General features: G+C 41.0%; 1 protein-coding gene across 1 annotated transcript in view; it reads left to right on the forward strand.

Moving 5' to 3' along the window:
* Positions 1–252: 252 nt before the first annotated feature.
* Positions 253–26506, forward strand: part of grin3a (glutamate receptor, ionotropic, N-methyl-D-aspartate 3A) — a 163575-nt gene continuing 137321 nt past the window's right edge. Inside the window, exon 1 of the mRNA XM_060841734.1 lies at positions 253–801. Within this exon, the coding sequence (XP_060697717.1) occupies positions 253–801 (549 nt within the window). The remainder of the gene's footprint in view (positions 802–26506) is intronic.

Consider the following 26506-nt stretch of genomic DNA (forward strand, 5'->3'; position numbering starts at 1 on the left):
TGCACACCCCGAAACAGCGTTTTCCCTCGCATTTTGCAGTCTCGTTTATTTTGCTTATTGCATTGTTTATTTGTGTTCTGGGAGGAAGTGGTAAGGTGGGGGTTGAAGCTGAAGTTGTGTCTCTTTTTGTTTTGCAGTATTTGATTGCTCGCTCTCTTTTAATTAATTGTTTCTTTCTCCCCCCCCCCCCCCCCCCCCCATCACGCGCACACAGACACACACCTCCCTCGAGCCCAAGGTTGTTGCGAGGTGATGAGAGTGTTGCAGAGTAGCCGCTTGCTCCCGGGGGTTTTGCTGCGGCCGTTCTGCGCCCTGCTGCTGCTGCTGAGCGGCACTCCCGCTTCCCGGAGCGACGCTGAGCTGCCCTGCCAGATCCTCAAGCGCATCGGGCGCACAGTTCGCCTGGGCGCGGTGCTCCTGCTGCCGCAGCAGCATCCCGGAGCCCCGCCACTGTCCGGTCCCGTCAGGTCAGGGGCCGCCCGCGATGCACTGCTCCGGGCCGTGCGGCGCCTCAACGCCCGGACGGCGGAGCTGCTGCCTTACAACTTGTCGGTGGAGCTGGTCATGGGCATGGAGACAGGCCTGGGGGAGCTGCCGGCGTTCGGCGTGCCGCCGGCTTCTCGCCGCGACCCGCAGTCCTTCCTGGAAAGTGTGTGCCGCACGGTGGTGGTGCAAGGGGTCAGCGCCCTGCTGGCCTTCCCCCAGAGCACCGGGGAGCTGCTGCAGCTGGAGTTCCTCTCGTCTACCATCCAGATCCCAGTGGTCAGCATCGTGGGCAAGCAGTACCCCAGGCAGTCCAAGGTAAGGCACCCCGAGACTTTCAATGTGCAATCGCGGGGAGCTGAGCAACTCCAGAGGAAAGCAGTTTCGAGGGAGAGCAACTTTGCAGGCAAGGGCAAAAGGTGCTGGTGGTTTCAAGGATAGCCCCCTTTCGTTCCCAAAAGAGCCAGAAGGGGGTGGATGGGCCGAAGGTGCTAACCGGTAAAGGTGAGGCGGGACGCGATGTGGAAATGGTGGCTGCTCTCCGTGCCCGCACACAGACCAGTTCTGTTCCGGACAGCAGGAACGGTGCTGGACAGCTCCCTCATGGAGAGGTGGAGGGCGCATGGCCTTTTCCCACCCTGCGCTTTATTGGAGAGAGGAAGTCGTGCTGCAGGAGGCTGAAGGAGCGAAGACCCCAAGTGAAGTTTCATTACTTTGAATATCCACACATCTGCAAAAGAAATTTCGCTGTGTTTATTCGCATTTAATGGTGATTTGGGGCGAATGGACAGTCCGAACTGCATGATAGTGGTGGGAATGGAAGTGGTGCAGGAATCTAGATTGACACATCAAACCCAATGGTGGCTGGAGTTCAGCTGATCAGGGTTAAGACATAGTTTGGTTGCAGCTCCTCTGTTTTAGACTGTGGTTATTTAAAATAACGTGCTGTCCAATGAGAGGTCTACACTACGGTAATTGTTAGATATGGAGACTCGATAGAGATTGTGCACTTTAATAAAACTAGACAAATATGTAAAGACTATTTGCAGAGAAAAGTCATAAAATTGACTTTTAAAAATAGTATTTGTATAGTTAGTGGGGAAAAGAGGTCCGAGCAACTTGAATCTTACCAATCATGTATTCGCCGAGTGGGATTTGAAATGCATATTTGCAGCTTTTTATTTTAAACAATGGCATTTATTCGATTATTGCATTCGCTATCGAATAATTCCGGAACCAGTGATTGCTCGCGGCTGAAGTGAAAGTTGAGTGAGGATGAGGCAGCGGGAGCTTTTGCAGTTTGAGATGGCATTTCCCAGCGCCAAGCCTTAGCATTTTCCTTGATAATTCAGCAATTGTCCCTTTTGAGTGGAGGGGGAAGGGGATTCAGAATGTTTCTTGTTGTAGTAACTTCCGTAGCTTGCAGGAACTTAAATATTCTGGCGGAAGAGGGTCTTGTTTAAAGGACAGAATGGAACTGATGCCAAACGTGCCTCAAACAGTTAAAAAAAAACAAAGTTAGGCTCGAGATTGCTATGAAATATGAACTGGAAACGGGATTCGGGAGACAAGAAATTTGAGGTTAAACACTGAGCTTGATGTTAAAATGGGTGTTTGATTAAACTACGTGGTGGATCTGAACACTTCGCAAATTCTCAGCGCAGGTATTGAAGGACAAGGTAAAAATGATAAGATTTCTCGACCAAGATTCGATTATGTCTTGGCCAGAAATGTATCTTTCTACAAGAGCTGGAGTGAACACTGAGCAGTGGCAAGGTCAAATATTGGCTTCAGCTTGTGGGTCGAGCAAGAGAAATGGAGCTGCATCTCCCAATCAAAACTCCGAGAGCGAATCAATCCGGTGAAGTCTCGGTCCTTGATAACTTGGGCGCCGTGTGCAGTTGGAGAGACGGGCACATCAGCCCACTCTTCCGCCCCCACACTCCTTCCCCCCGTCACTATTTGTTAATTAAGCTCGTTCCGAAATAAAACGGGAAACCTTTTTATTCCCCAGTTCGCAATTCACGCAAAACCAAAAACAGGAGCCTTGTTGTAGCCGCTCCAAACGTTTGTTTATTTCTGATTCAACTTAGACATCATTAGCTCTGCAGCAAAACTCGGTTCGCCCTGTCTGAAAATAAAACAAGGGCGCCTTCATTAACTATTTCAACACGGTGTTCAAAACCGCTGCTAATAAACGGAGCTGGAAGGTGTCTCGAGAAATATTTGCTCAAATGGACAACTATTTTTGCAGCATTGATTAAGCGGACTCTTTCAATTCCGTTGACTAACATAGGAAACATCACCTTTTTGTGTGTTGGGTAGTTATCCCCGTGACCCTGACTGTGGGGGTGGGTGGGGGGCAAGTATCAACCCGGTAATCGCCGCATCTGCGGAAGGAAGTTTCGTGTCTGCGAGAAACCTGAGCGTTAAAATGACCTCCGAGTGACTTCTGTCATGTTATTGAGGCGGGATAAGCTCTGTGGTAGCAGCAGTTAGGAGGATCTGTGAACAGTGAAGTCGGAAAGCTCCTCTCTCATCAACACCAAGTACAGTCAGCTCACTAATTTGGAAAGGGGGACGAGAATGCTGCTTGCATCTTTGTCACAACATTGTCTCCCCCTCAAAAAAACGTGAATGAGTTGGTCAGCGATTGATTCCAGAGCTGAGCAGCAATGACTGCAGCTTCTTGCTCCCACCCCACCCCCCAACTTTGGAGGGGACACTCCAAAGTTCCTGTGGCCCAGCCGAAGCGACCTTGCCACGGGTTTTGCAGCATGAAGCGGGCGGTCTGCACATTGCAGCAATTGTACACCATTCCCCTGACAGCAATGCTGGCGCGGACCAGGAAGTGCCTGCAACTTTCCTCGGGTGTTATTGTGTGGCAAGGATGAGAGCAGCTTGAGAGACACCCACCGTCTCCAGCGGCCAGGGTTCAATGGGGGAAAGATGGGAGGTGGAGACTGAACACGATGCACTCTAAATGACCCCATGGACCATTGTTGGGTTTTGAGCTCGTTGGTCATGTCTCCATTTGACTCTTAAGTCAACATATAAAACCGAACGTTTAAATATTACTCAATCGATACCGAATGGGGAAATGTGTTCACACCCAAATTTCTCTCTCTCGAGCGTTTGAGGTCATAACCACCCCCTCTCAAGGCTTAAATATCTATCAGATTTTACCCTTTGGACCCCGGAGTGGGGGTCTGTTTTGTGTATTTACTTCCATGTTCCATTTCATTAGCTTCCTGATTTTCACTAGGTAACGTTTTCATCACATCGAGTATCCCAGGCGGTTATTGTTAGTCGCCTTTTCAAACAAAAACCCTCTTGTGTGATGGGTTTGCTTGCAGTCCCGTGACGGTGATTGATCGCTGTTCGGCGACGTTGTATGAACATCAATTAAAGTTAAATTTCCACTGGAATGCCTAACGTTCACGGAGTTATCCGAGTCGTATTCCTTTTACGATATAAATTGGGGCTGCCATTAGTCTGGGATGGATTCATTATCTACTCCTGGCAAACTGACAGCAGAACCTTGGAGCGAACCGGTTTCGCTGTTCTTAAACGTTTAGTGCTTTCATTTCGAGCTCAGCTAGTAAAGATTCAGAGCGCCATCTCATGGAAAGCACTCTTCGATTGAAACAGGTTAATCAGAAGTGTAGCTACTGGAAACACCCGTCAGGTATGGTGGCATCTGTAGAATCAACATTTCAGCTTAACAGCTCCTGGTCCTGAAACAATAACTCAACGCTGTTCCGATTCCCAGCATTTGCTGTCTTTATTTGCATTTATTCAATATTTACTTTTCTCTTGTTAAATGATCAAAAGTTGCTAGTCTTCTAGAAACTGATAAAGACAAAGCCGTTTAAAAAGTTGCAGGTAAAATCTGTGTATTTTTTTCCAGTCTATTCCATGTTACTAGTTGTGTTGTAACGCCATTTGAAAAAAAACTTGAAAAGTGATTGTGAAATCACTTAATTATGGTTACCTTTGAAAGATTTGGAAGACTACAATCCTAACCAATAAGAATAGGATATAAAAGGAGGCTAAGTGTCTCGTAGTGATTTACAACAGGGATTCAATTCAGCAATACAGGTAACATCAAATTACCAGAGCTTTAATGTTACAGCTTAAATTAAGCAGCATTTTTAAGGTTGGCTTTCTGCTTGGAATATGCTGTCAGACACTTGCTACATATTTTATTGTGCAGTCCATGTTTTAGCTCGAAGCTGTGTTGACGGGTAATCTGATAAACAGGGACTAGAATGAGTGACTAACAGCACAATCTGCTGATTGGCCTGCAGTGTATTTTAAACATCTGTCCTAGTATTCGTGGTACTGTGGAAAACAATACATAAATGATATGAATGAAATGATTGCAAGACTGATGACTGAAGCAGAAACTGTAAACACGTCTCAACAAGTTACCGGTACTACAGCAACGTAGAAGTCACCAAGATTTTTTTAACATTAAAGTGGGCAGTTGCGTAACTTGACACCAGGACACATGACCTTATGAGCAAAGGTGACCAGAACAGAGCACAACGGAGAGGCTTAGGGAGGGAATTCCAAAGTTCGGGGTCCAGGCAGCAAAATATATGGTTCCCAGTAGTGTAGCAATTCAAAATGGGATTTGTGCAAGAGGCTGGGATTAGAGGAATGTAAAGATCATCAAAGAATCAATAGACTGGAGAAGGTTACAGACCAGGGGTTAGACAAGACTGTGAATGAACTAAAGACGTGGATGAGAATTTGAAAAACATCAAGGGGCTTCTGCATAATAAAATATGCCGAGGCACTTCCCAAGAACATTAGAAACCAGCATGACATCAGGCTGTGGGAGGAGGAAGACTAGATTTTGGGCCAAAGCATATGACTAATGATCATCTTAATGGAGGAAAGTGAGGGAGAGAGGGTATTTGGAGCTCTGAGACAAGGCAACTTACACAGCCTCCAGTACTAATGATGAAAACTGAGAATGCCCAAGGGGCTGCAGAGATTAGACAAGTAAGGGATTGGAAAATTAGGATGAGAAATTTAAAAATGTTGCTTGACTTCTTGTGAGTTAAAACCTTGGCAGCTGAGTTTTGGATGACCTCAAGTGTGGAGAAAGTGAGGACTGCAGATGCTAGAGATCAGAGCTGAAAAATGTGTTTTTGGAAAAGCGCAACAGGTCAGGCAGCATCAAAGGAGCAGGAGAATCGATGTTTCGGGCAGGAATGAAGAAGGGCTTATGCCCGAAACGTCGATTCTCTTGCTCATGACCTCAAGTGTACCAAGAATCTTTTTGTGGGAAGTTAGCCAGAATGCATCAGAAGATTCTATCATCGTTTTTTAGATTAGATTCCCTACAGTGTGGAATCAGACCAATTGATCCAACAAGTCCACACCAACCCTCCGAAGACTAACCTATCCAGGCCATTCCCTACTTTTATTCCCGAACTAATGCACCTAACATTATGGGCAATATAGCATGGCCTGACCTGCACATCTTTGGGTTGTGGGAGGAAACCCACACAGACACGGGGAGAATGTGCAAACTCCACGCAGACAGGTGCCCAAGGCTGGAATTGAACCCGGGTGCTGTGAGGCAGCAGTGCTAACCACTGAGCCACTGTGCCTCCCTCTCCTAAAAGATGAAGACACAAATGAGGATTTCAACAGCACATGAGCTGAGCAATGTTTTGGAGATGAAAGTGTGCAAAAGTGTGATTACAAAATCCCTCAAACATTACAAACAATCCCGGTTTACCCACAGAAATGTTGTTGGATGGAGAATCAGTGCAGGTCGGCATATACAAAGGGATGGGTGAATTTGATTTGGAGTGAATTTGGTGAGCCCGGGTTCATGGAAAGTGGAAACTGGCCAAGAGTATATCAGAATAGTCAAGTCCAGAGGTATAGAAGAATACAGTAGCAGATGGGCTGCGGCAACAGACAATGTTGGAGAGAAATAGTAGAGTTCTGCAGAAAGCCAGTGGTGAAGGCTAGAACTGGATCCAAACTTCACACTTTATTTTCTTCCAACTATTTACAGTTGCATCTTACAACCATACACTCCTTAACGTTTCCTCACCCAACAAATAGGTGTTTAAGATTGTAGCTATTCATAGGACACAAGTTAATGGCCACCATTTCCATACAATTAATGTACAATTTTTTTCATTCATTTATAGGATGTGGGTGTCACTGGCTAGTCCAGCATGTGTTGCCTATCCCTAATTATTCTTGAAAAGGTGAATGAATGAAGATATATTTCCAAGTCAGGATGGTGAACGGCTTGGAGGGGAGCTTGCAATTCCCCTGTATCTTTTGCCCTTTCCCTTGTGGATGGCAGTATTGGTTGAGAAGTTACAGAGGAAGGAGCATTCGTGAATTTCTGCAATGCATCTGCACTGCAGCCAGTGAGTGTCACAGGTTTGAGTGTACAGTCCCCTAATTTCTTTACCCACTGGCAGTGACTTCCAGAACCAGAAGTTACTGTTGGCGTACTGATTTAGTATGTCCAAAGCCTCCGCGTGGCTGCACAGTTTAGAGTGAGTGCTATTGTTAGTACTGGTGGGTGCTGTGTCTGGATATATTGAGCTCCTTGAGTATTGTTGGAGCTGCTCTCATTCAGGAAAGTAGGGAATACTCACACTCTTGACCTGTTCCTTGCAGATGGTGGACAGGTTTTGGGAATCAGAAGGTGTTACTCGCTGCATGGTTTCTCGCCTCTAATGCGTGCTGGAAGCAATCGTGCATAGATGATTGATCCATTTCAGGTCTTGTCAATGATAACGCCAAGGATCTTGTTAGTGGGGGACTCAGTGGTGGTAAGGGCAGAGAAATATAGACTAGTGAACCGGAGGGAATCCTGAGGGACAAGATTTATCATATTTGGAAAGGTAAAGGCTGATTAGGGATAATCAACATGGCATTGTGTTTGGGAACTCTTATTAAATTGATTGAGTTTTTTGAAGAAACAAAGAGGATTGATGAAGACAGAGCAGTGGACGTGATCTACTTAGACTTCAGTAAGGCCTTCAAACAAGGTTCCTCATGGTAGATTGGTTAGCAAGGTTAGATTATACAGAATACAGGGAGAAATAGCCCATTGGAGACAAAACTGGCTCGAAGGTAGAAGACGGAGGGTGGTGGTTGAGGGTTGCTTTTCAGACTGGAGGCCTGTGACTAGTGATGTGCCACAAGAGTTGATGCTGAGTCCAATGCTTTTTATAAATGATTTACATGTGAACATAGGAGATACGGTTAGTTTGTCTGCAGATAACACTAAAATAGGTGGTGTAATGGACAGCAAGGTTACTTCAGAGTACAACAGGATCTTAATCAGATGGACCAATGGGCCAAGAAGTGACAGATGGAGTTTAATTTAAATAAATGTAAGGTGCTGCATTTGGATAGGCAAATCAGGGCCTGATTTATACAAAGACACGTTAGAGTGCAGCTTTATAGTTCCTTGAAAGTGGAGTCACAGGTAGATAGGATAATGAAGATGATGTTTGGTATGCTTGCCATTATTGGTCAATGCATTGAGTATGGGAGTTGGGAGGTCATGTTGTGGTTGTACAGGACATTGGTTAGGCCACTTTTGGAATACTATGTGTAATTCTAGTCTCTCTGCAACAGGAAGGATGTTGTGAAACTTGAAAGGGTTCAAAAAAGACATTAGAATATTGCTAGAGTTGGAGGGTTTGAGCTATTGGGAGAGGCTGAATAGGCTGGTGCTAATTTCCCTGGAGCATCGAAGCCAGAAGGATAAAGGTTTATAAAATCATGATGGGCATAGATAAGGAAAATATGCATGGTGTTTTCTTTGGGGTGGGAGGATTCCACAACTGGAGGGGATAGGTTTAGGGTGAGAGGGGAAAGATTTAAAAAGGGACCTAAGGGGCATTTTTTTCACGCAGAGGGTGGTGCATGTATGGAATGAACTGCCAGAGGAAGTGATGGAGCTGGTACAATTGCAACATTTAAAAGGAATTTGGATGGATAAATGAATGAGAAGGGTTTAGAGCTGGGCCAAATGGGACTAGATTAATTTAGAATATCTGGTTATCATGGACAAGTTGGACCAGAGGGTCTGTTTCCATGCTGTACATCTCTATGACTAGGATGATGGTTGGATTCACTCTTGTTATAAACAATCATTGGCCAGCACTTGCTTGGCATGTGTTACTTGGCATTTCTCTGCCCAAGCCTGGATATTGGAAATGGACTATTTCAGTATCTGCGGACCCATGAGTAGTATTGAACATTGTGCAATTAACAGTGAACATTCCCACTTCTGACCTTATGATGGGGGAAAAATTATTAATGTTGCATCTGAAGGTGTTGGGCCTCTGACACTGTGCTGAGGAAATCCTGCAGTGATGTTAAGTGACCTGTAAAGCCACAACTATCTTCCTTGGAGAGCTTTCTCCCACTTCCCATCATCTCCAGTTTTGTTACGGTTCCTTTGATGTCACACTTTGTCAAAGGTTGCCTTCATGTCAAGGCCTGCCATTCTCAATCCCCTCGAGTTCAGTTCTTTGGTCCCTCTTTGGACCAAGACAATAATGAGATCAGGAACCGAGTGGATCTGGCAGACTGAGCATCAATGAACAGCTTATTGATGAGTAAGTGCCACTTTATAGCACTGTTGATGACATCTATGACTGTTGAAGATCACGAGTCGACTCAAATGGTAATTGACTGGGTAGGATTTTAGCTCCATTTTGTGGACAGGATAGTTATCGATGTTTCGGGCAGGAGCCCTTTATCAGGATCGAAACATCGATTTTCCTGCTCCTCGGATGCTGCCTGACCAGATGTGCATTTCCAGCACCACTCTAATCTTGACTCAATTCTCCAGACTGTCAAGTAGATATCAGTGTTGCAGTTTCATTGGAACAGCTTGGTTAGGGCACAGTGAGTTCTGGAGCACAAGTCACCAAAATGTTTTCAGTATCCAGCGTCCTTAGTTGTTTCCAAATATGAACCAGTCAAATAGGCTGAAGGCTGAAATCTAACATGTTGGGAAGGTCAAGAGGAGGCTGAGTTGATTGTCCATTGGGCACTTCTGTCTGAAATGCTTGCTAATGCATGAGTTGAATAACATCAGTAGTGGAGTGAATATTTGGACTGAACTTTCAAAGAGTGGTGTAGTCATTCATAATTGATTGAGATGTGGGATGGAGTTGAGAACTAAGAAAAGGACTTTGTGGTGGACAGTGAAGGAAATGGCTTCAGTCATCCTGATAATTAGTTGGGGGAAATTTGCGTTCATTCAGTACTTAAAATTGCAGTTTGATAACTTGGTAACAGTGAAGGCAGTGAGAGATGGTACTGTAGCAGGGCTGTTGTAAACAGCATACAATGAAGCTTGAGATGTTTTCCAATCACAGTTGCCTATGTATCAATTGCAATTTTGAATGTCATTTCAGTGCTTGGCAGGGAGGAAAGATTCTGATATGGACTTAAGGAAAATATTATTTTAAAGCCAACAACATGCTCATGTATTTTGGGTTGGAGATAATATGTTTGTAATGGCAGGAGAGCATGGTGTGTTTTTGGACAATGGGTTAGTGTTGCCATATTTGCAGGCCAACTGGACAGTACCCGACAGAGGGGGGCTATTAACAATATTGACTGACTTGGGAAGTGAGAACAATTAGGTGATCAGTTGGTAGGACTAGGTTTAAAGATTAATAAGATCCTCATTTTGTTAAATATTCAAACATAAAGATCTTTTCATTGTATATTGCTAATTTAGGAACTTTTTTTGAAATAAATCAAGATAAAAAGGTAATCCACCTGCACAAATTTCAGATAGTTGCCTAAATAAATTAGTATTCTTCATTTTTGCATCATTCCTGAATATTTCACTTGCACTTCAAGAATTCAAGAAGACAATTCACCCCGATGGATATATCTTTAATTCATTGTGAAGAGATCTGAGATTTATCATCTAGCATTTTTCCTATTCATGTATGAATCTGATACGTTTTTAAAGGTTAACTGATTCAAGAGGTATTGAGTGAGGCTATTCCTGCTCCATGTATTGGGTATTTTTCAGCTATTGAATATCAATCAACTGAAAAACAAACACTGCCTACCTTTTACCCTTCCTTCCCAGCCTGACATGGAGAAATCATAGCAGTTGCATCATCTCAATACAACCAGCTAACACGCATGCAGTCCATGAATCAGATTGTGGGAACTCCCTTTGAGACTTACATAGACTGCAGAATGATAGCTTGGATGGGTTCCCAAGACTCTAGCCAATTGCTAAGTTCAGACAGCGTAACTTATTACTTTTATTGTTAGTCTTGGTTCAGATAGTATCTTAGCCTTTAGAGTCAGAAGGTCAACGGTTCAAGAGTGTTGAGCAATAAATTTAACCTGGCAGCTTAGTGCAACACCAGTATTGCAGGTGCTTTCTTTTGGCTAAGACATAAAACTGAAACTCTATCTTCTGAATTAGAAATAAACTATCACATGATACTGTCTGAAGAACAGAAAGAAAGCTTCTCTGGTTTTCTGGCCAGCATTTTGTTTCTCCCTGAACCTCCATCAGACTAGATTGTTCAATCAATTATCTCTGTACCATTTGCAATGTCTGTCTGTGCAAATTGGCAGCACATTTATTTACAGGCTAACTACCTTTCAATGGTTCTGAAATGCTTTGGAACATCATGAAGATTTGCAAGGTGCAATTACAAATATAAATTCTTTAAACTCTTCAGTAATTAAAGACAACCTATTGAAAGTATGAGTTTGAAGAACGTTGTTTTAGTTACACCAGACCTGTTTTCTTTAAAATCCAAAAATTCCATTTTTGTCACTCAGTTGTAGAATTGCATTGACTAATTATAACAGTCTGGTGTTATAATTGTCTGGTAGGAATAAAGTTGTCCATACCAGTAGAGGGATTTTGTGTTTATGTTGCTGCGAATGTTTAGAAATCCAACACATTGCACAAGCAGGTACAATGTTACTGAGCAAACTGTCAGTCAAACCATATTTTCAGATATGACAAGCCTGGCAGCATCTTGCATTCCCTCTCGATTCCCTCTCTGTGATTTGCTCGTGATCTGCATTGGCTCAAACTAATATAATATGCAAGCTATAGAGACTACCAAATGGGCCAAGCTTCTATGTGTTGAATTCTGATACACACCCACAAAGGAAGTATGTTGTACCTCTAACCTTCATTGAACTCAGTTTAACTGAGCAGCAATATTTTAATATAAATTACCCCAAGGCCTTCCTAGATTAAATAGTCAAAGATCACAAAATGTAGCAATACTATTAAAAAGCAAAGGCAAGTGTCAAAAGGTAAACAGTAGAGTTCAACAGGGACCTTTTCTGGGAATTTTGACTATGTACAGTATTGAGAATTATACACCAAATTACCAATACTCGTTGCAAGGTTCTCTGTTCATTTTTGATAAACCATTGAGCAAAACTTCATTAAATATCTTAAGTCCGTGTGAAGAACTATCTGGTGATGCAACCCAACCATAATAGTGATGACATAAATTTCACCGCCAGTGGATGATTTAGTAGTTTTGAATCATTAGTATGCTGTGGAAGAGTTAAAGAAAAAGGCTGAACTTTAATAAAGCTTCAAAATGTGTAGTTTTATTGTAAAATTATTTTCAGTGGTCTAATGAAATTGATTGTGCAAGAAGCACTAAAGAAAGAGATAGTGAATTGTTCAGTGAATTTTATAAATGCCAGAATTGTGCTGGGGAAATACATGAATAAACTCACATAAATGAAGATCTAGTTTTCTTGAAAATAGGGCATAGTGCAGACAGTGAAATAGTGTCTCTCTTTAATTAGGTTATACCTCAGTATTTGACACCTTGTCTCCAGTAATGAAGTAATTTTTTTCTCTTAAGCTTGAAGATTCTTTCTCATTAAACACAATGCTGGTACTGAAGTCCCTGACTAAATGGGAAGTGTACTGTTAAGGATCAGTAATATTTTTAATGAAGTTCACTTCCTCATCCTTTTTGTACCAGAGATAAAAGTGTTGAGGAAAAATACTATTCCCAAAAAGGAGAGATTCTCCATCTAATTGTTATAATATCAGCCATGTGAAAACCATTTGAACCATATCAATATAAGACGTGCTAACAATCCGACACTGGTAGTTCTCCTATAATGCATGTTTATTAAACGTGATTTGGCTGTAACATGTAAATTGCAAGCCTTTTTTTCTAGAAAGCGAACTACCATTTGCTGTTATGCTATTCCATTCTTGGCACTTACCTGAAGAGCAAAAAGCAGCCTCAAGACCCTTTGACTGGAAAATGCAAATTCAGTGTATTCAGCTAAAACAGAAATGCAATCAGCTCTGCAAGTCCTGAAACCTAGCTTGAAAGTGGGAGTTGTAGTGCACATTTAGAAGAAACTTTATTTCAAGCTAGGGGGAGAATCTTGAGGAGGACTGAATTTCCCCGTCGTCATCACATGGTCAATTGGCTCAAGCTTTTTCTGGTGAGAGCTTCGTGAAAGGTACAGTGCTGTAGTCAGTGATTTTAGTGTTAAAGTGTTATATTTTAATGAAATAATACAGAAAGGTTATGATTAAAAGATTTACTTAGACTGTGCTATCATTTGTGTTAGGCAAACTATTATTTTGGTTTTGATTATTACTGGTATTTTTGGCAGTTTGCGCCAACGTTGTTTTGCCCACAACCCCTATTATTTATATTGAGAGATTTTCTATAACACAGTGTTGCAGTGAAAGATGACTACTGCATTATAGAAGAATTACCTGTTGTTGGTCCTATGGATGATTACCATTGAGCTGAATAAAGATTGTCAATCTTTTAAAAGAAGGTAGATTGTTTTATCAGTCTAGTGGCTCTCTTTGGAACCTATCTAGGTTTATGAAAGAAAGCCTTGCATTTCTGTTAGACCTTTATCTCAGCTCATCCCAAATGAAAGTGTTGTTACTGTTGTAATGTGGGAAACACAGCATTCAGTTTGGACACAATAAGCTGCTCTAAATAGTAATGTAACAATTACCAGAAAATCTGTTTTAGTAATGTTGGTGAGGAATAAATGTTAATCAAGACACAAGTGAAGACCTCCATCATATGTTCAAGATGTGGTGGTGCCAGTGTTGAACTGGGGTGGACGGAGTTAAAAATCACACAACGCCAGGTTATAGTCCAACAGGTCTATTTGGAAGCACTAGCTTTCAGAGCGCTGCTCCTTCATCAGGTATGGAGCAAAACCATAAGACACAGAATTTATAACAAATTTATTACAGTATCATGCAACTAAAATAACAGCAATCTAGGTTTGTTCAATATATCATTTCAGTTGCATGACACTAAGCTTTTACTATAATTTCTGTCTTATGCTCCATAGCTACCTGAGAAAGGAGCAACGTTTCAAAAGTTGGTGCTTCCAAATAAATTTGTTGAACTATATAACCTGGTGTTGTGTAATTTTTTTTTACTTCTTCTGTTCAAGATGTTGCTGTGAGTTCTTGATTATGGATAGCTAGCCTTGATATAGCGTCTTGACGAAAAGGCAACACCAATCAATAGTGTAGCACTTTGTCACTTCTGCACTGGAATTTCACCTAGACTTTATATTTAACTCTGACTCCAGTGAATGCAATACCTGCATTACAGACTTCAGTAATGTTGGATTCAAAAGTTTGACATCAAACATACTTTACCATTGCAAGTTATTTTCTCTTATCCTATAGAAAAGACTATCATTTGAAAAACTGCCTTATCCATTTGGTTTCGTAGCTCAGCACTGTATGAACATGAAACCCTCAAGGTCCAACTGCATAACTCAACAGTGATGGTAATGTGACTATTAATCAACATATGTGGCCCAGTAAAATTGGAGAACTGATCTCCAAGCTGTCAATCAGATGATCACTGACAGTGACACTGTCACTTTCTGAAAGGTCTCTTCAGTTGTCAGTCTCACCCACAGCATGTATCTGACTTGAAAACCTTAGTAAAGGAAACTGTGCCAAAACAAATGGGAGATAACAGCTGTTTGATGCAATGGAATTGAGATGCAGTTATGAATATTAAATGGTTGACAACCCTTTGACAATAAAGGCATTCAGAATAAAACAATACAGAGCAAGTAAACCATTCAGATTATCCTATGTGTTTCATGTTGTAAAGCATCTGCTGCCAAACCTTTGGTCTGAGCTGCAGGCATTTAATTGAAAAAACATGTTGTTGACCCTTTAGTTGTTGTTTTTGGCTTATGAAAATAAGCGAACCCATGTTTCAGAGCTGGGCTTAGAATACTTGGTTAATATATTGAATAAAATGCATTTCACTGGTATACCCTTTACTGTTTGTTTATTTTCCGTGCTTAAATAAAACCACTTTCAAAAGAGAGGAAAATCACTTGGCAGGTTATGATGCATTGCAGAAGTAATGCATTTTTTGTTACAATCCCTAGCTCTTAGGAATTATTTATCTAGATATCAGGGAAATAAAGATGGGTCTTGCATTGTAGGGAACATGAAAAAAGCATCCAGGAGTGGCCACGGATGAGAGAGAATGAACGGTGGTGGTACCTTCAAGGATGACATCTATTTGGTTAGAGTTTCTGTCTTGAGTCATGTGATTAAACAGGCTGCTTCTTGACCTTCAGACGTCCTATGATGTAATGGTGCCCCCAGTTAGGATTATTCTTCTTCTTCCCCTCTCTCCTCCCACTGAGAACATGCCGAGTCTAACAATGAGATTTGAGAAAGTCATGCCCTTTTTAAAATGCAAATGTTGGTGTCAGCAAGGGATGGATTGGAAAGAATTCCCAAATTATCCTGCATTACATTTCTTTCCAGATGTGCTGTTTGAAAGAAGGTCTTCTGCCCATTGGATGGTACTATTTTTGTAACTCCCTCTCTAATATTGTACAAAATATATCCTTTGAGGTCTCATGTTGATGCTAAAAGTGGGTCTAAAATGGTAATGGAAAATTTGCCTACTGATTTCTCTGCAGAAAATGACAAGCTAGGGAAAAAAAAATTAGCAAATGAAATCACTGTTCCTAGAGTTCTGTTTTTATTCCTAATTCTGTTCTCTTCTTTGTCTTTCCCTTTAACCCCTTATCTAATTTAAACTGAAATTATCTCAGCTACAATCTCTCAAATCTTGTAGTAGATTCCACAACCATAGAACACAAAAAGCTCCTTGCCCTCTGTTTTGATTTAATCTTCGATCCCTGTCCTCTCTTTTGAGACTGTGTAATTTATCTGGAAAAAGCAGTTTTTGTGTACTCCCTTTTTTATCCCTAAATAACTTCAGATTTTTTTTTCGCTTCTACATGTTTTATGTTTTCAGACCTCACAGTGTTATGATTAATTTATATGGTTTAAACCCCTTCTTGATATCCGTTCTGCACTGTCTACAATTGTTTGTAGTACTCAGCTGTAACGTAGTCAAGATACTAAATAAATTCAACTTTTCTATTCTAAAAGATCTTGTCATAAAATTTGTGTTTGATCTAAATTTTAGTGACCCCAGTCCACTTCAGTAGCTGTTTTAATGTCATGAACCTGAACCCACAATCCCTTGAGTCTTTGTAATCTCTCAATTTTGTCCCATTCAACAGTCCTCCAATACAAACACAGTTTCCTACAATCCTCGAAATTACTTACTGTCTTCTATAATATTATTTTGCAAATTGGGGCCTGTATCCAAATTAGGAAACAGAAATGGGTTTCAAGCAGAATTCTTTCGGACACCACAACCCATTTCTAATCATTGACACAAAAGGATCTCGTAACGTGGTGCTGGAAAAGTCTTAAGTTATCTTAATGCCTAAATTCAAAGAATATGGAGGTGCCAGTGTTAGACTGTGGACAAAGTTAAAAGTCACACAACATCCGGTTATAGTCCAACAGGTTTATTTGGAGCTACTAGCTTTAAGAGCGCTGCTCCTTCATTAAGGTAGAGTTGGAGCAGGATCACAAGACACAGAGTTTATAGCAAAAGATTACCGTGTCACGCAACTTAAACGATAACGAAAAGTGTGGTGCTGGAATCCTGATGAAGAGGATTGACTCTCCTGCTCCTCGGATGCTGCCTGATTGGCTATGCTTTTCCAGCACCACATGTTTCGATTTTGATCTCCAGCATCTGCTGTCCTCACTTTCTCCTAACTGAAATACATTGAACAAACCTAGATTGCTGTTAAGTCTTTCATTTTTTTAGAATGGGTTTCAGATTTCTGTTAATATGTAAAATATTAATATGTAAATCCCGGAACTTCTTTTAAACCGCATTCTTAAGATAACTGAAGGTTTTATACAAAAAGGTGACATCTCAGTTCAGACAATGCAGGAAAGGTGTGAGATGAGAGTCTGTCTGTATCCCAATCTTGACTCAGATTGGCTCTACTTCTAAAGTAGGAATTTATAAAATGTTGCATGGATTGACTGCCTGCAGATTGTATCCTGTTTGAGCAAAATAGAATATGTTTACAAATACAAATATGCAAATTCACCGCATAGACGTGTGTGTGTGTGTGTGTGTGTGTGTGTGTGTGTGTATGAGAGAGAGAGATGCCCTGGGCTTGATGTGTACTCAAACAGTCTGGAAGTGTGTAAATACCAGATTCATCAGCCACAGCCATGAGGTAGAGCAAAACATCACCTGATCACAATGCAATGGCATCCATACTCTGAAAACCAATCGCAACAGTGTCATCAAACCAGCAGATGAAGGAGGAACCATTGTTATTCAGAATAGAACCGATTACTGCAAGGAAGTGTACCAACAACTGAACAACCAGGAACATTACAGGCAACTACTGGCCAATCCAACCAAGGAACACACCCATGAATGAAATAGATTGATGAAATAGAGTACCCTATGCACTCACATCCCACGTACTTCTTGCGTAAGGGACTTCTAACACCTTTGAAGATACACAAAATCAACACACCTGGTCTCCCATCGTGTCAGGCAATTGAACCATGTGTGAGAATCTTTCTAGCTATGTCGAGGGCACCTTGAAACCCATTGTACAGTGGACCCTCAGCTTCTGTTGCGACACTACAGATTTCTTACACAAACTCAGTGCCCAGAACCAGGAACATTCCTCGTCACAATGGACGTCTCAGCACTCTATACCACCATCCCCGATGATGACAGCATCACTGGAACAGCTTCAGCATTCAATGCCAACAACTGCCAATCTCTGAGCACCATCCTACAACTTAGCACGGTGGCACAGTGGTTAGCACTGCTGCCTCACAGCGCCTGAAGACCCGGGTTCAATTCCCGACTCAGGCGACTGACTGTGTGGAGTTTGCACGTTCTCCCCGTGTCTGCGTGGGTTTCCTCCGGGTGCTCCGGTTTCCTCCCACAGTCCAAAGATGTGCGGGTCAGGTGATTTGGCCATGCTAAATTGCCCGTAGTGTTAGGTAAGGGGTAATGTATAAGGGGTATGGGTGGGTTTCGCTTCGGCGGGTCGGTGTGGACTTGTTGGGCCGAAGGGCCTGTTTCCACACTGTAAGTCTAATCTAATCCTCAACTACAACATTTTCACCTTTTGACAACCAGTTCTACATCCAGACACACAGAACAGCCACGGGGACCATATTCACACCTCAATATGCCAATATTTTCATGCACAAGTTCGAACAAGACTTCTTTGCTGCATAGGGCCGCCAACCAGCACAGTACACCAGATGTATTGACAATATTTACTTGGGCCCATGACAAGGAGTCACAAACAACTACAGAGTGATAGCAACAAGTTTCATCCACTGTCAGACTTACCATGGACTATCTTTTTAGTATCTCGCATTCTTGGATACATACATCTTCATCAAGGAAAGTCACTCCAGTACCTCACTCTATGCAAACACACGGATAACCTCACGATGCTGCACTTCTCTAGCTTCCACCTGGAACATAATAAAACAGCTACCCTTATGGACAAGCCCTACGCATACACAGGATCTGTTCAGATGAGGAGGAATAGGACGGACATCTGAAGGTGCTGAAGCATGCCCTCGTTAGAACAGGGTACAATGCTCAACTCATCAACTGCCAGTTCCGACATGCCATAGCCAGAGAAACATAATGACTTTCTCAGGAGACGGACACACAATGCAACCGATAGAGTACCCTTCATTGTCCAGTACTACTTAGGAGTGAAGAAACTACGCCATGTTCGTCGCAGTCTGCAACACATTATTAATGAGGGTGAGCTTCTCAGCAAGACCTTCCCAATGCCTCCACGTCTCACCTTTAAACAACCACCAAATCTTAACAGACCATTGTTCGCAGCAGACTGCTCAGCCTTCAGGACAACATCGAACACAACACCATACAACCTGTCATGGCAACCACTGCAAGACATGTCAGAGTGTCGACACGGATACCACCATTACCAGTGGGATCACCACCCACCATGTACGCGGCAGGTACTCATGACTCCGCCAACATTGTCTACCTCACGAGCTGCAGGCAAAGATGCCCCGAGGTATGGTACATTGGTGTGACCAAGCAAACATAATGACCACAGATAAATGGACACCGTGCAACAATCACCAGACAGGAATTTCATTCCCAGTTGGGGAACACTTCAGCAGTCTGGGACATTCGGCCTCGGATGTTTGGGTGACCATCCTCTGAGGCGAACTTTGATATACACAATGAGCAGTGGCTGATTGTCAAGTTCAGTACCCATGACGATGGCCTCAACCTGGACCTTCGGTTCAGGTCACACTACAGGTGGCCCCACTACACTATATACACACACACACACACATTTTTACATACTCACACACTCATGCACACCCTCTCATATATACGTTCTCTCTCTCTCACACACACAAGTATAACCTCCACATTCATATCCATGCACATGTCCTCTCACAGGCTTACACTCCATCACACTCACGCACACACTATCACATATGCAGACACACTCTGTCACGCTCATGCACACTCACACTCTCATTTTCTTTCTCTTTCTTTCCTTCTCTCTCTCTCTCTCTCTCTCTCTCTCTCATGCACACATGTACATACGTCAATGGGGTGATTTTGCATTTGCAAAATTGCGTTTGCAGACACATTCTATTTTGCTCAAAAAGCATACAATCTGCAGGCAGTCAATCCATTTAAAATTTTATAAATTCCTACTTTAGAAATAAGTATTCCTGAAGAAGGGCTTATGCCCAAAATGTCGATTCTCCTGCTCCTTGGATGCTGCCTGACTTGCTGCGCTTTTCCAGCAACACATTTTTCAGCTACTTTAGAAATAAAGCCAATCTGAGTCAAGGTTGGGATACAGACAGACTCTAACCTCACACCATTAATGCACTGTCTAGGCTGAGATGTCATTTTTTTTAGTAAAACTTTAAGTTATCTTGAGAATATTACTTAAACGTAGTTCTGGGATTTATATACACATGAACCGAAACCTGCAATCCATTCTTAAAGACGAAAGACTTAACGGCAACCTAGGTTTATTCAGTATGTCATTTCAGCTGTATGACCCTGTAATCTTTTCCTCCAAGTTCTGTGCCTTATGATCCTGCTCCACAGCTACCTGATGAAGGAGCAGTGCTCCGCAAGCTAGTGCTTCCAAATAAATCTGGTGTGTGATTTTTAACTAAATTCAAAGGGAGAAAGAATTTGTACTGTATGATAAGGTGGCTAATAGATTGTTTGCCATTCATAATGCACTAAGGAAGCTATTGTCTTCCATGATTTTGCTAATTAAAAGAAAGTATAGTGGTGGGATGTGTGTTTTCTGCTTGCAGATGACAGATGTCACTAAGAAATCATGTGGCTTCTAGCACATGAGCGTGCCATGCATGACCCCAGTTGATCATCTTAAATTAGTTCCCCGTACAATTCCTGATACACGTCTAATGTTAAGCATTTTCTCAGGGGAGTTTTGTAAGCACAAGCTAATAGAGTACAGTAAACACTCCACACCTTCAACTGTTTGAAACGGGAATGCTGTTTGATACAAACTACCAGTCATTGGAATTTAGGTTTTATATACCTGGCATCCTACTGGCACTGTATTTTCTTACTCATTTGTATTTTTGAGGCAGGAATGCAATGTAGCTTGATAACAACATCCAATTAGTGGGTAATACTACTTGAGTTGCTACTGCCTAGTAGCACTGTGAAACGGCTAGCTTTATCCATTGCTCAGATCTTGTGCAACCTCCTAGCCTTCCAGGGCAATTTGAGGTGGAGGAGGAAGCATTCAGGGCCAAAAGTGGCAGACTTAAGTCCATTTGTAAATTATTACAATACCTAGCAAGCAAGACTCGATTGAATAAGTCATTACCTTGCAGAATAGCCTTGCACCCAATTTTGGTGTTGTCAGTAGGGCTTGGGCTATTTGTTCTGCATTCAAGTTTCAGATCAGATATTGTTTGATGCTTTAATTCTGTTTGGTCCACACACATACCCAGTTATCAGTATCTGCTTAAAAATGAACTTAACACGCTTTCTTTAGCATCTTCCAAACCCTTGACCTCTACCATTTTGAAGGACAAGGGCAATATTTGCCTGGGCACACCACCATCTGCAAGTGTCTATCCGGTCTTGGAACTATATTGCCATTCTTTCATTGCCGCTGGGCCAAATCATGGAAGTCTCTTCCAAACAGTACTTCAGTGTCTTTGTTGCATGAATTGTAGTGTTTGAAGCATGCAGCTCACCAACTTTACCGTGAGGGCAATAACAGTTGGACAATATGCTGGCCTAGCTAGCAACACCAAGACCCCAAGAATGATTTTGTTTTTAAGAATTGCAAGTCCTGTATTATCTACGGCCATTGGAATTATATCTGTTTTATACCTGGCATTGATGCAGCAAATTATTTAGTACTAAGCGTTAAATAAAGATGCAAGAATGATCTTCAACATTCATGCTAGGTGTGTAAAATTGACCCTTTTGACAATAACCTTCACTCTAGGCCCTTTGGTAACAGACGTTCCTGCCAGGAGTACTGTTTTTATCTCTATTTACTCATTCCAAATGTATAGCAACTTTTTGATAACCTTTTAAATCACCTTTCCTGGTCCTAAGAGAACACTTCCAGCATCTGTACTCTCTACATATTTTTCATAGCATAGGTTTTATATATTGTTTACAGTAAGTACAACTTATGGAAAAAATTGTTTTTATAAACTTTCAGCTATGATACATGTTCAGAGGAGGCAAAACTCCTGCCTCTCAAAATCTGCTTGTGACTAGAAATGCCATGCAGACTGTACTGAGCAAGTGAAATCTGAGGCATGTTAATTCTTCAGGTTAGCAATGCAGAAAGTAATCCTCTCCAATTAGGTAGGCAATTATATTATACGTCAATTCTACTGTTGAGCTTTTAGTGTGTGTACAACACTATGATTTTTGAGAAGATTTGTAGCTCAGGTTGAGGTTCAGATTGTAAGTTTGTTCGCTGAGCTGGCAGGCATATTCTCAGACATTTCATCACCATGCTGGGTAACATTGTTCTGTCCCACTTTCTATTTATTGTCTGCGTCTGTTATGGTGGGTGATATCATTTCTGGTTCTTTTTCTCAGAGGCTGGTAAATGGGATACAAATCGATGTGTTTACTGATGGAGTTCCGATTTGAATGCCAGGCCTCTAGGAATTCCCATGCAATTTTTTGTTTAGCCTGTTCTAGGATGGATATGTAAATAAAAAGTGGGACCAAACACTAGCGCTTCACCAGAGGCTCACTGATGATGTTACCGCTAATGGTGACGAAACACCTGAGAACAAACATACCAGTTCAGCGAGTAAATATACAACCAGTGTACAACACTTTTTTGGCCTTCTGTTCATACTATTTACTTTTAACATGACTTTCATATTAGATGGCCTGACTTTAGGAACAGCCCTAAATAATCACCAAGTATTGTATGCATTTAAACATCTCATAGATCTGAAAGTAAATTGGTGAGGGAGAGGCAATATCCAATCCAGATCCCAGGCAAACGTCCTCAGACACAGGTTCAAATCCCAGCAAACTTAGGTGGTGCAATTTAAACAAAACATTAAATAAATTTAAAACTAGAATCTGTAATTGAAAGCTAGAAACTGAAACTATCATAAAAACTCATTTGGTTCATGCTGTTTACTGTTCATATCTGATCTAGCCTACATGTTACTCCAAACATGCAGAAATGTGGTTTACTCAAATGCCCTCACTGGGTAAGCAGTTTTCAAAAATGCAGCTCACCACCACCTTCAAGAATAATTAGGGATGGGCAGTAAGTCCCAGCAACACCGATATCCATGAATGATTTCTATAAAAAAAAGAGCTTTGAATTGTTAGCTTTCTCACAGCCCCAAATTGTTATTATTGTAAAAAAAAATTGCAGTCAATTTCAAAACCTGTCTTTGAAAGATGCACAGTAGAGAATTTAGAGTTAAAATCAAAACATCTTATTTCCATCAAAATATGCACTTAAGTCCACGAATATGATGCTTTATTTCATGATTACATAATCTGTCAATAGTTTATTTCAAAGTAAATATTAATAAGTTTTATCAGGTTATTCCTTTCTTTTAAAATAAACTCTGTTTCTTTTTGACGTAAAGGATATTGAACTCTTGTCTCAGACATGTAGCAAAGCTCAATGGCCTCTTGCTGATGACTGTGGAGTCACGAGGTAATCCTGTGTGAAATTAACTTGACACACAGCACCCAAGGCTGTACACCTTCATGATCCAACTGTTGCTCCAAGACCTAACTTTAGTTGCTTCCTCTCAAGTCCTAACCCTTTAGCTCTAGAATTTATTGATAATTTTACACAAGTTATGAAGGTCATGCTGCAATTGCCTCCCCCAAGCTACTTTTACTGGATTTAGCCTGACTTATTTTTAAAGAGATCATTGATAATGTTTGCTGTTGTTGATTTTCAAATTCACTTTTTTTCTGCTAATTTAAGGTATTGCATGTTAACACCGATTTCTTTTTTATTATTGTTTGTGAAAAATATCAAGTTTTAGTTTTTCACATGCTCAAATTAATCCAAGTATATTCACCTCACAACCTGATCACCATCCTCTATATTGCAAATAGTGTCTGATATTATTAAAATACAATGAAATTCTATCTATTTTGTTCATTAGAGTTGATGCTAATTATTAATCTTATTTGTATATGCTCATACTATATGTATGCTATGCTCCAATCAAATAAAAAGCTGAATTTCAGGATAATTTGACAAAGCTTGAACCTTTTCACTTTTCAGTAACGTTACTGGTGCTGAAGTAAAATAGGAGGTTCTGGATCAGTGATGCTGGAAGAGCACTGCAGTTCAGGCAGCATCCAACGAGCAGCGAAATCGACATTTCGGGCAAAAGCCCTTCATCAGGAATAAAGGCAGAGAGACTGAAGCGTGGAGAGATACGCTTGGCTAGGTTGGGGGTGGGGAGAGAGTAGCATAGAGTACAATAGGTGTGTGGGGGAGGAGATGAAGGTGATAGGTTAGGGAGGAAAGGGTGGAGTGCATAGGTGGAAAAGGAGGTTGGCAACCAAGGTGCAATAAAAGCAAAGTGCTGGAGAACCTCAGAGGGTTTGGCAACACCTGCAGAGAGAAACGGAGTTAACATTGATTCCAATGACTTTTTTTTAACCTCTTCAGTTCTTAAGAGTCACTGGACTCAAAGTTAACTTTCTCTCTCCACAGCTGATGCCAGACATGCTAAGTTTCTCCAGCATTTCCAATAGCTTACTTTTACAAGAGTATATAGTGCCTTAAGTATTGTCTGTGGGGATCAGGCTACCATGTAAAGGGAGGCAAGAGTGTGATTTTTAAACAATAACAGAAAGATGGAGGAAGTGAAGTTTCACCATATGATAAAATATACAGCATAAATATTACATGTATAAGGGGAGCAGGAGTAAATTTGCCTTTTGACCTTACTCCACTATTTAATATGATTCTGGATACTTTTAAAATATCAGTGAAATTCTGGCCATTTAATTAGAGTTGATGCTAACCCTGCATCTCATCTGTATGTGCTCCTACTGTATATGTGCTGTACTCAAACAGAGCTGCATTTCACAGTGTGCCACTTTCTTGTTCTTTCCCCATTGTTGCTTTTGCATGTCAGTTGCCATTTTAATCCTAGAAAACACCACATCCTAGAAATGGATCTCTCTCACAGAATGTGATCTTAAGGGAAGATATTTTAAGTTCCAAATCAAATAAAGGAGGAAACAGTACATTTTTTTTATTATTTGAAAGACACATTATTAATCAGCTAATTTTAAAATCTTTTCACAACAAAGTTTATATTGACATTAATAAATTAATCATATTTTTCTTGGCTTAATAGCTCCAAAATGAAGTTTTAAAACTTTTCAACTGCTAATTCTTGAATCTCTTTCACTTGTTCATCAAATCGTGCCAAGCCATTTGGTTGGAGAACAAATAATTATTGTTCCTAATTTCACCTCACACCCCTCCCACCCCAGATTGTCCAATGGTTCTCTTTTAGCTTTTATGAGAAGCCATCAAATCCATCCAAAGCAAGGCATTCTTGCTCTTTCTGCAGTTTTCATTTCCAGTATTAGAAGTCACTTTTACACAAAAGAACAGTCTTAACAATATCAAAATGTCAGGCATACACATTGTAGATTGTCACAGACATTTACACATACTATTTAATAAGCATCGTGTTCATATTTATATCAAGACTTGTAATTGTAGGTTCCTCGAGATGCATTTGGTCAGAACATTGCATCATGCTTTAGAACAGATCCTCATTGAATGGACCACTAGATTCCCTGCAGCAATTTTGTGATGTACATAAGTGAAACTATGTATTCAGGTGTGTCTTCTTCACCTACATTTATTCCCAGATCTTGCAGAGATTGAACAAGATTTGAGGTTGAGTTGCACCACCTCTGGAAATGCTGCTTCCTAGGGGAAGGCATTTTGTATGATAGGCAAGGTGGCCTTCTTCTTGACATCTTCCTACATTTCCACCGCCCCACCTATCAAGCACTGGTTTAAGAGTACTGCACATTCTGCCATTAGCCTTACTTGCCTCTTGGTAATTTTGTTAAGATTTTTCCCCTTACCCCAACCAATGTGATTTCATCTTCTTGAGTTTGAGAGATTCTCAGGCAAATGTGACACTCCATTTCCAAATATTTGGCAAATTTCCCTGTCAAACTTTGTCTATAGCAAAATCCTTTATTTTCAAATCACCATTAACTTGCAGTACCTATTATACCTGTGGGCCTTTAATTGATCTGTATGTTATTTAAGGTTCTGTTGCTGATTTGGCCCCAAGTATCGACTTATTTTATCTCTGAAAGATATTGGATGATAACCCAGTGAAATAGGCTCTCAAAAGCAATAAAGAGATGGAAGTGTGATAATTTTGTTTTTAGTTATACACAATGCAAATCTCTTTTTTAGAAATAATTGTTCATCGTTGCCTCAGTTGTGGCAATGAAATTCAACTAAAGCATGAAGGAACTGATCATATATCAGATCTGATATCAGTTAGAGGAGATGCTAGTGCAGAATGAGCATGTGGAGAGAGAGGTCTTACACACTACACTGGAAAGCTCTATTTGAGAACTTATGTACAGATGCAAATAAAGAAGCATTACAGCACATAAAAATTGGAAGAACCTTAATTACTGATAAAGAGCAAGCAGTGTTAAGGATTGGTATCTCAGTCTGTTAAATAATACTGCAGTTTGGATTGTATATGGCAATCAGGCAATCTCACCAACCAATTCTGTTAGATTTTGAAGTGTCTTCCTGACTACAGTTCGAATAATAGATTCTATATCCTTTCTTATTGACAATACCTCAGACAGACAGTCCAGATGATGTTGAACTCAATATCCATACAGAATAGTAGAGGGTGAATAGAATATAATAAATTATAGGAGGATAAGGTTTCTACATGCATTCTTGCTGCTCTGGTGACAATTCTTAAACTTTAAAACCAATGTCTTTGGCTTGGATGATGATCCCTAGATCATTTATGAAAATAATGCAAACAAAA

The sequence above is a fragment of the Hemiscyllium ocellatum genome, chromosome 2 (assembly GCF_020745735.1).
Source record: "Hemiscyllium ocellatum isolate sHemOce1 chromosome 2, sHemOce1.pat.X.cur, whole genome shotgun sequence".
In the NCBI taxonomy this organism is placed as follows: Eukaryota; Metazoa; Chordata; class Chondrichthyes; order Orectolobiformes; family Hemiscylliidae; genus Hemiscyllium; species Hemiscyllium ocellatum.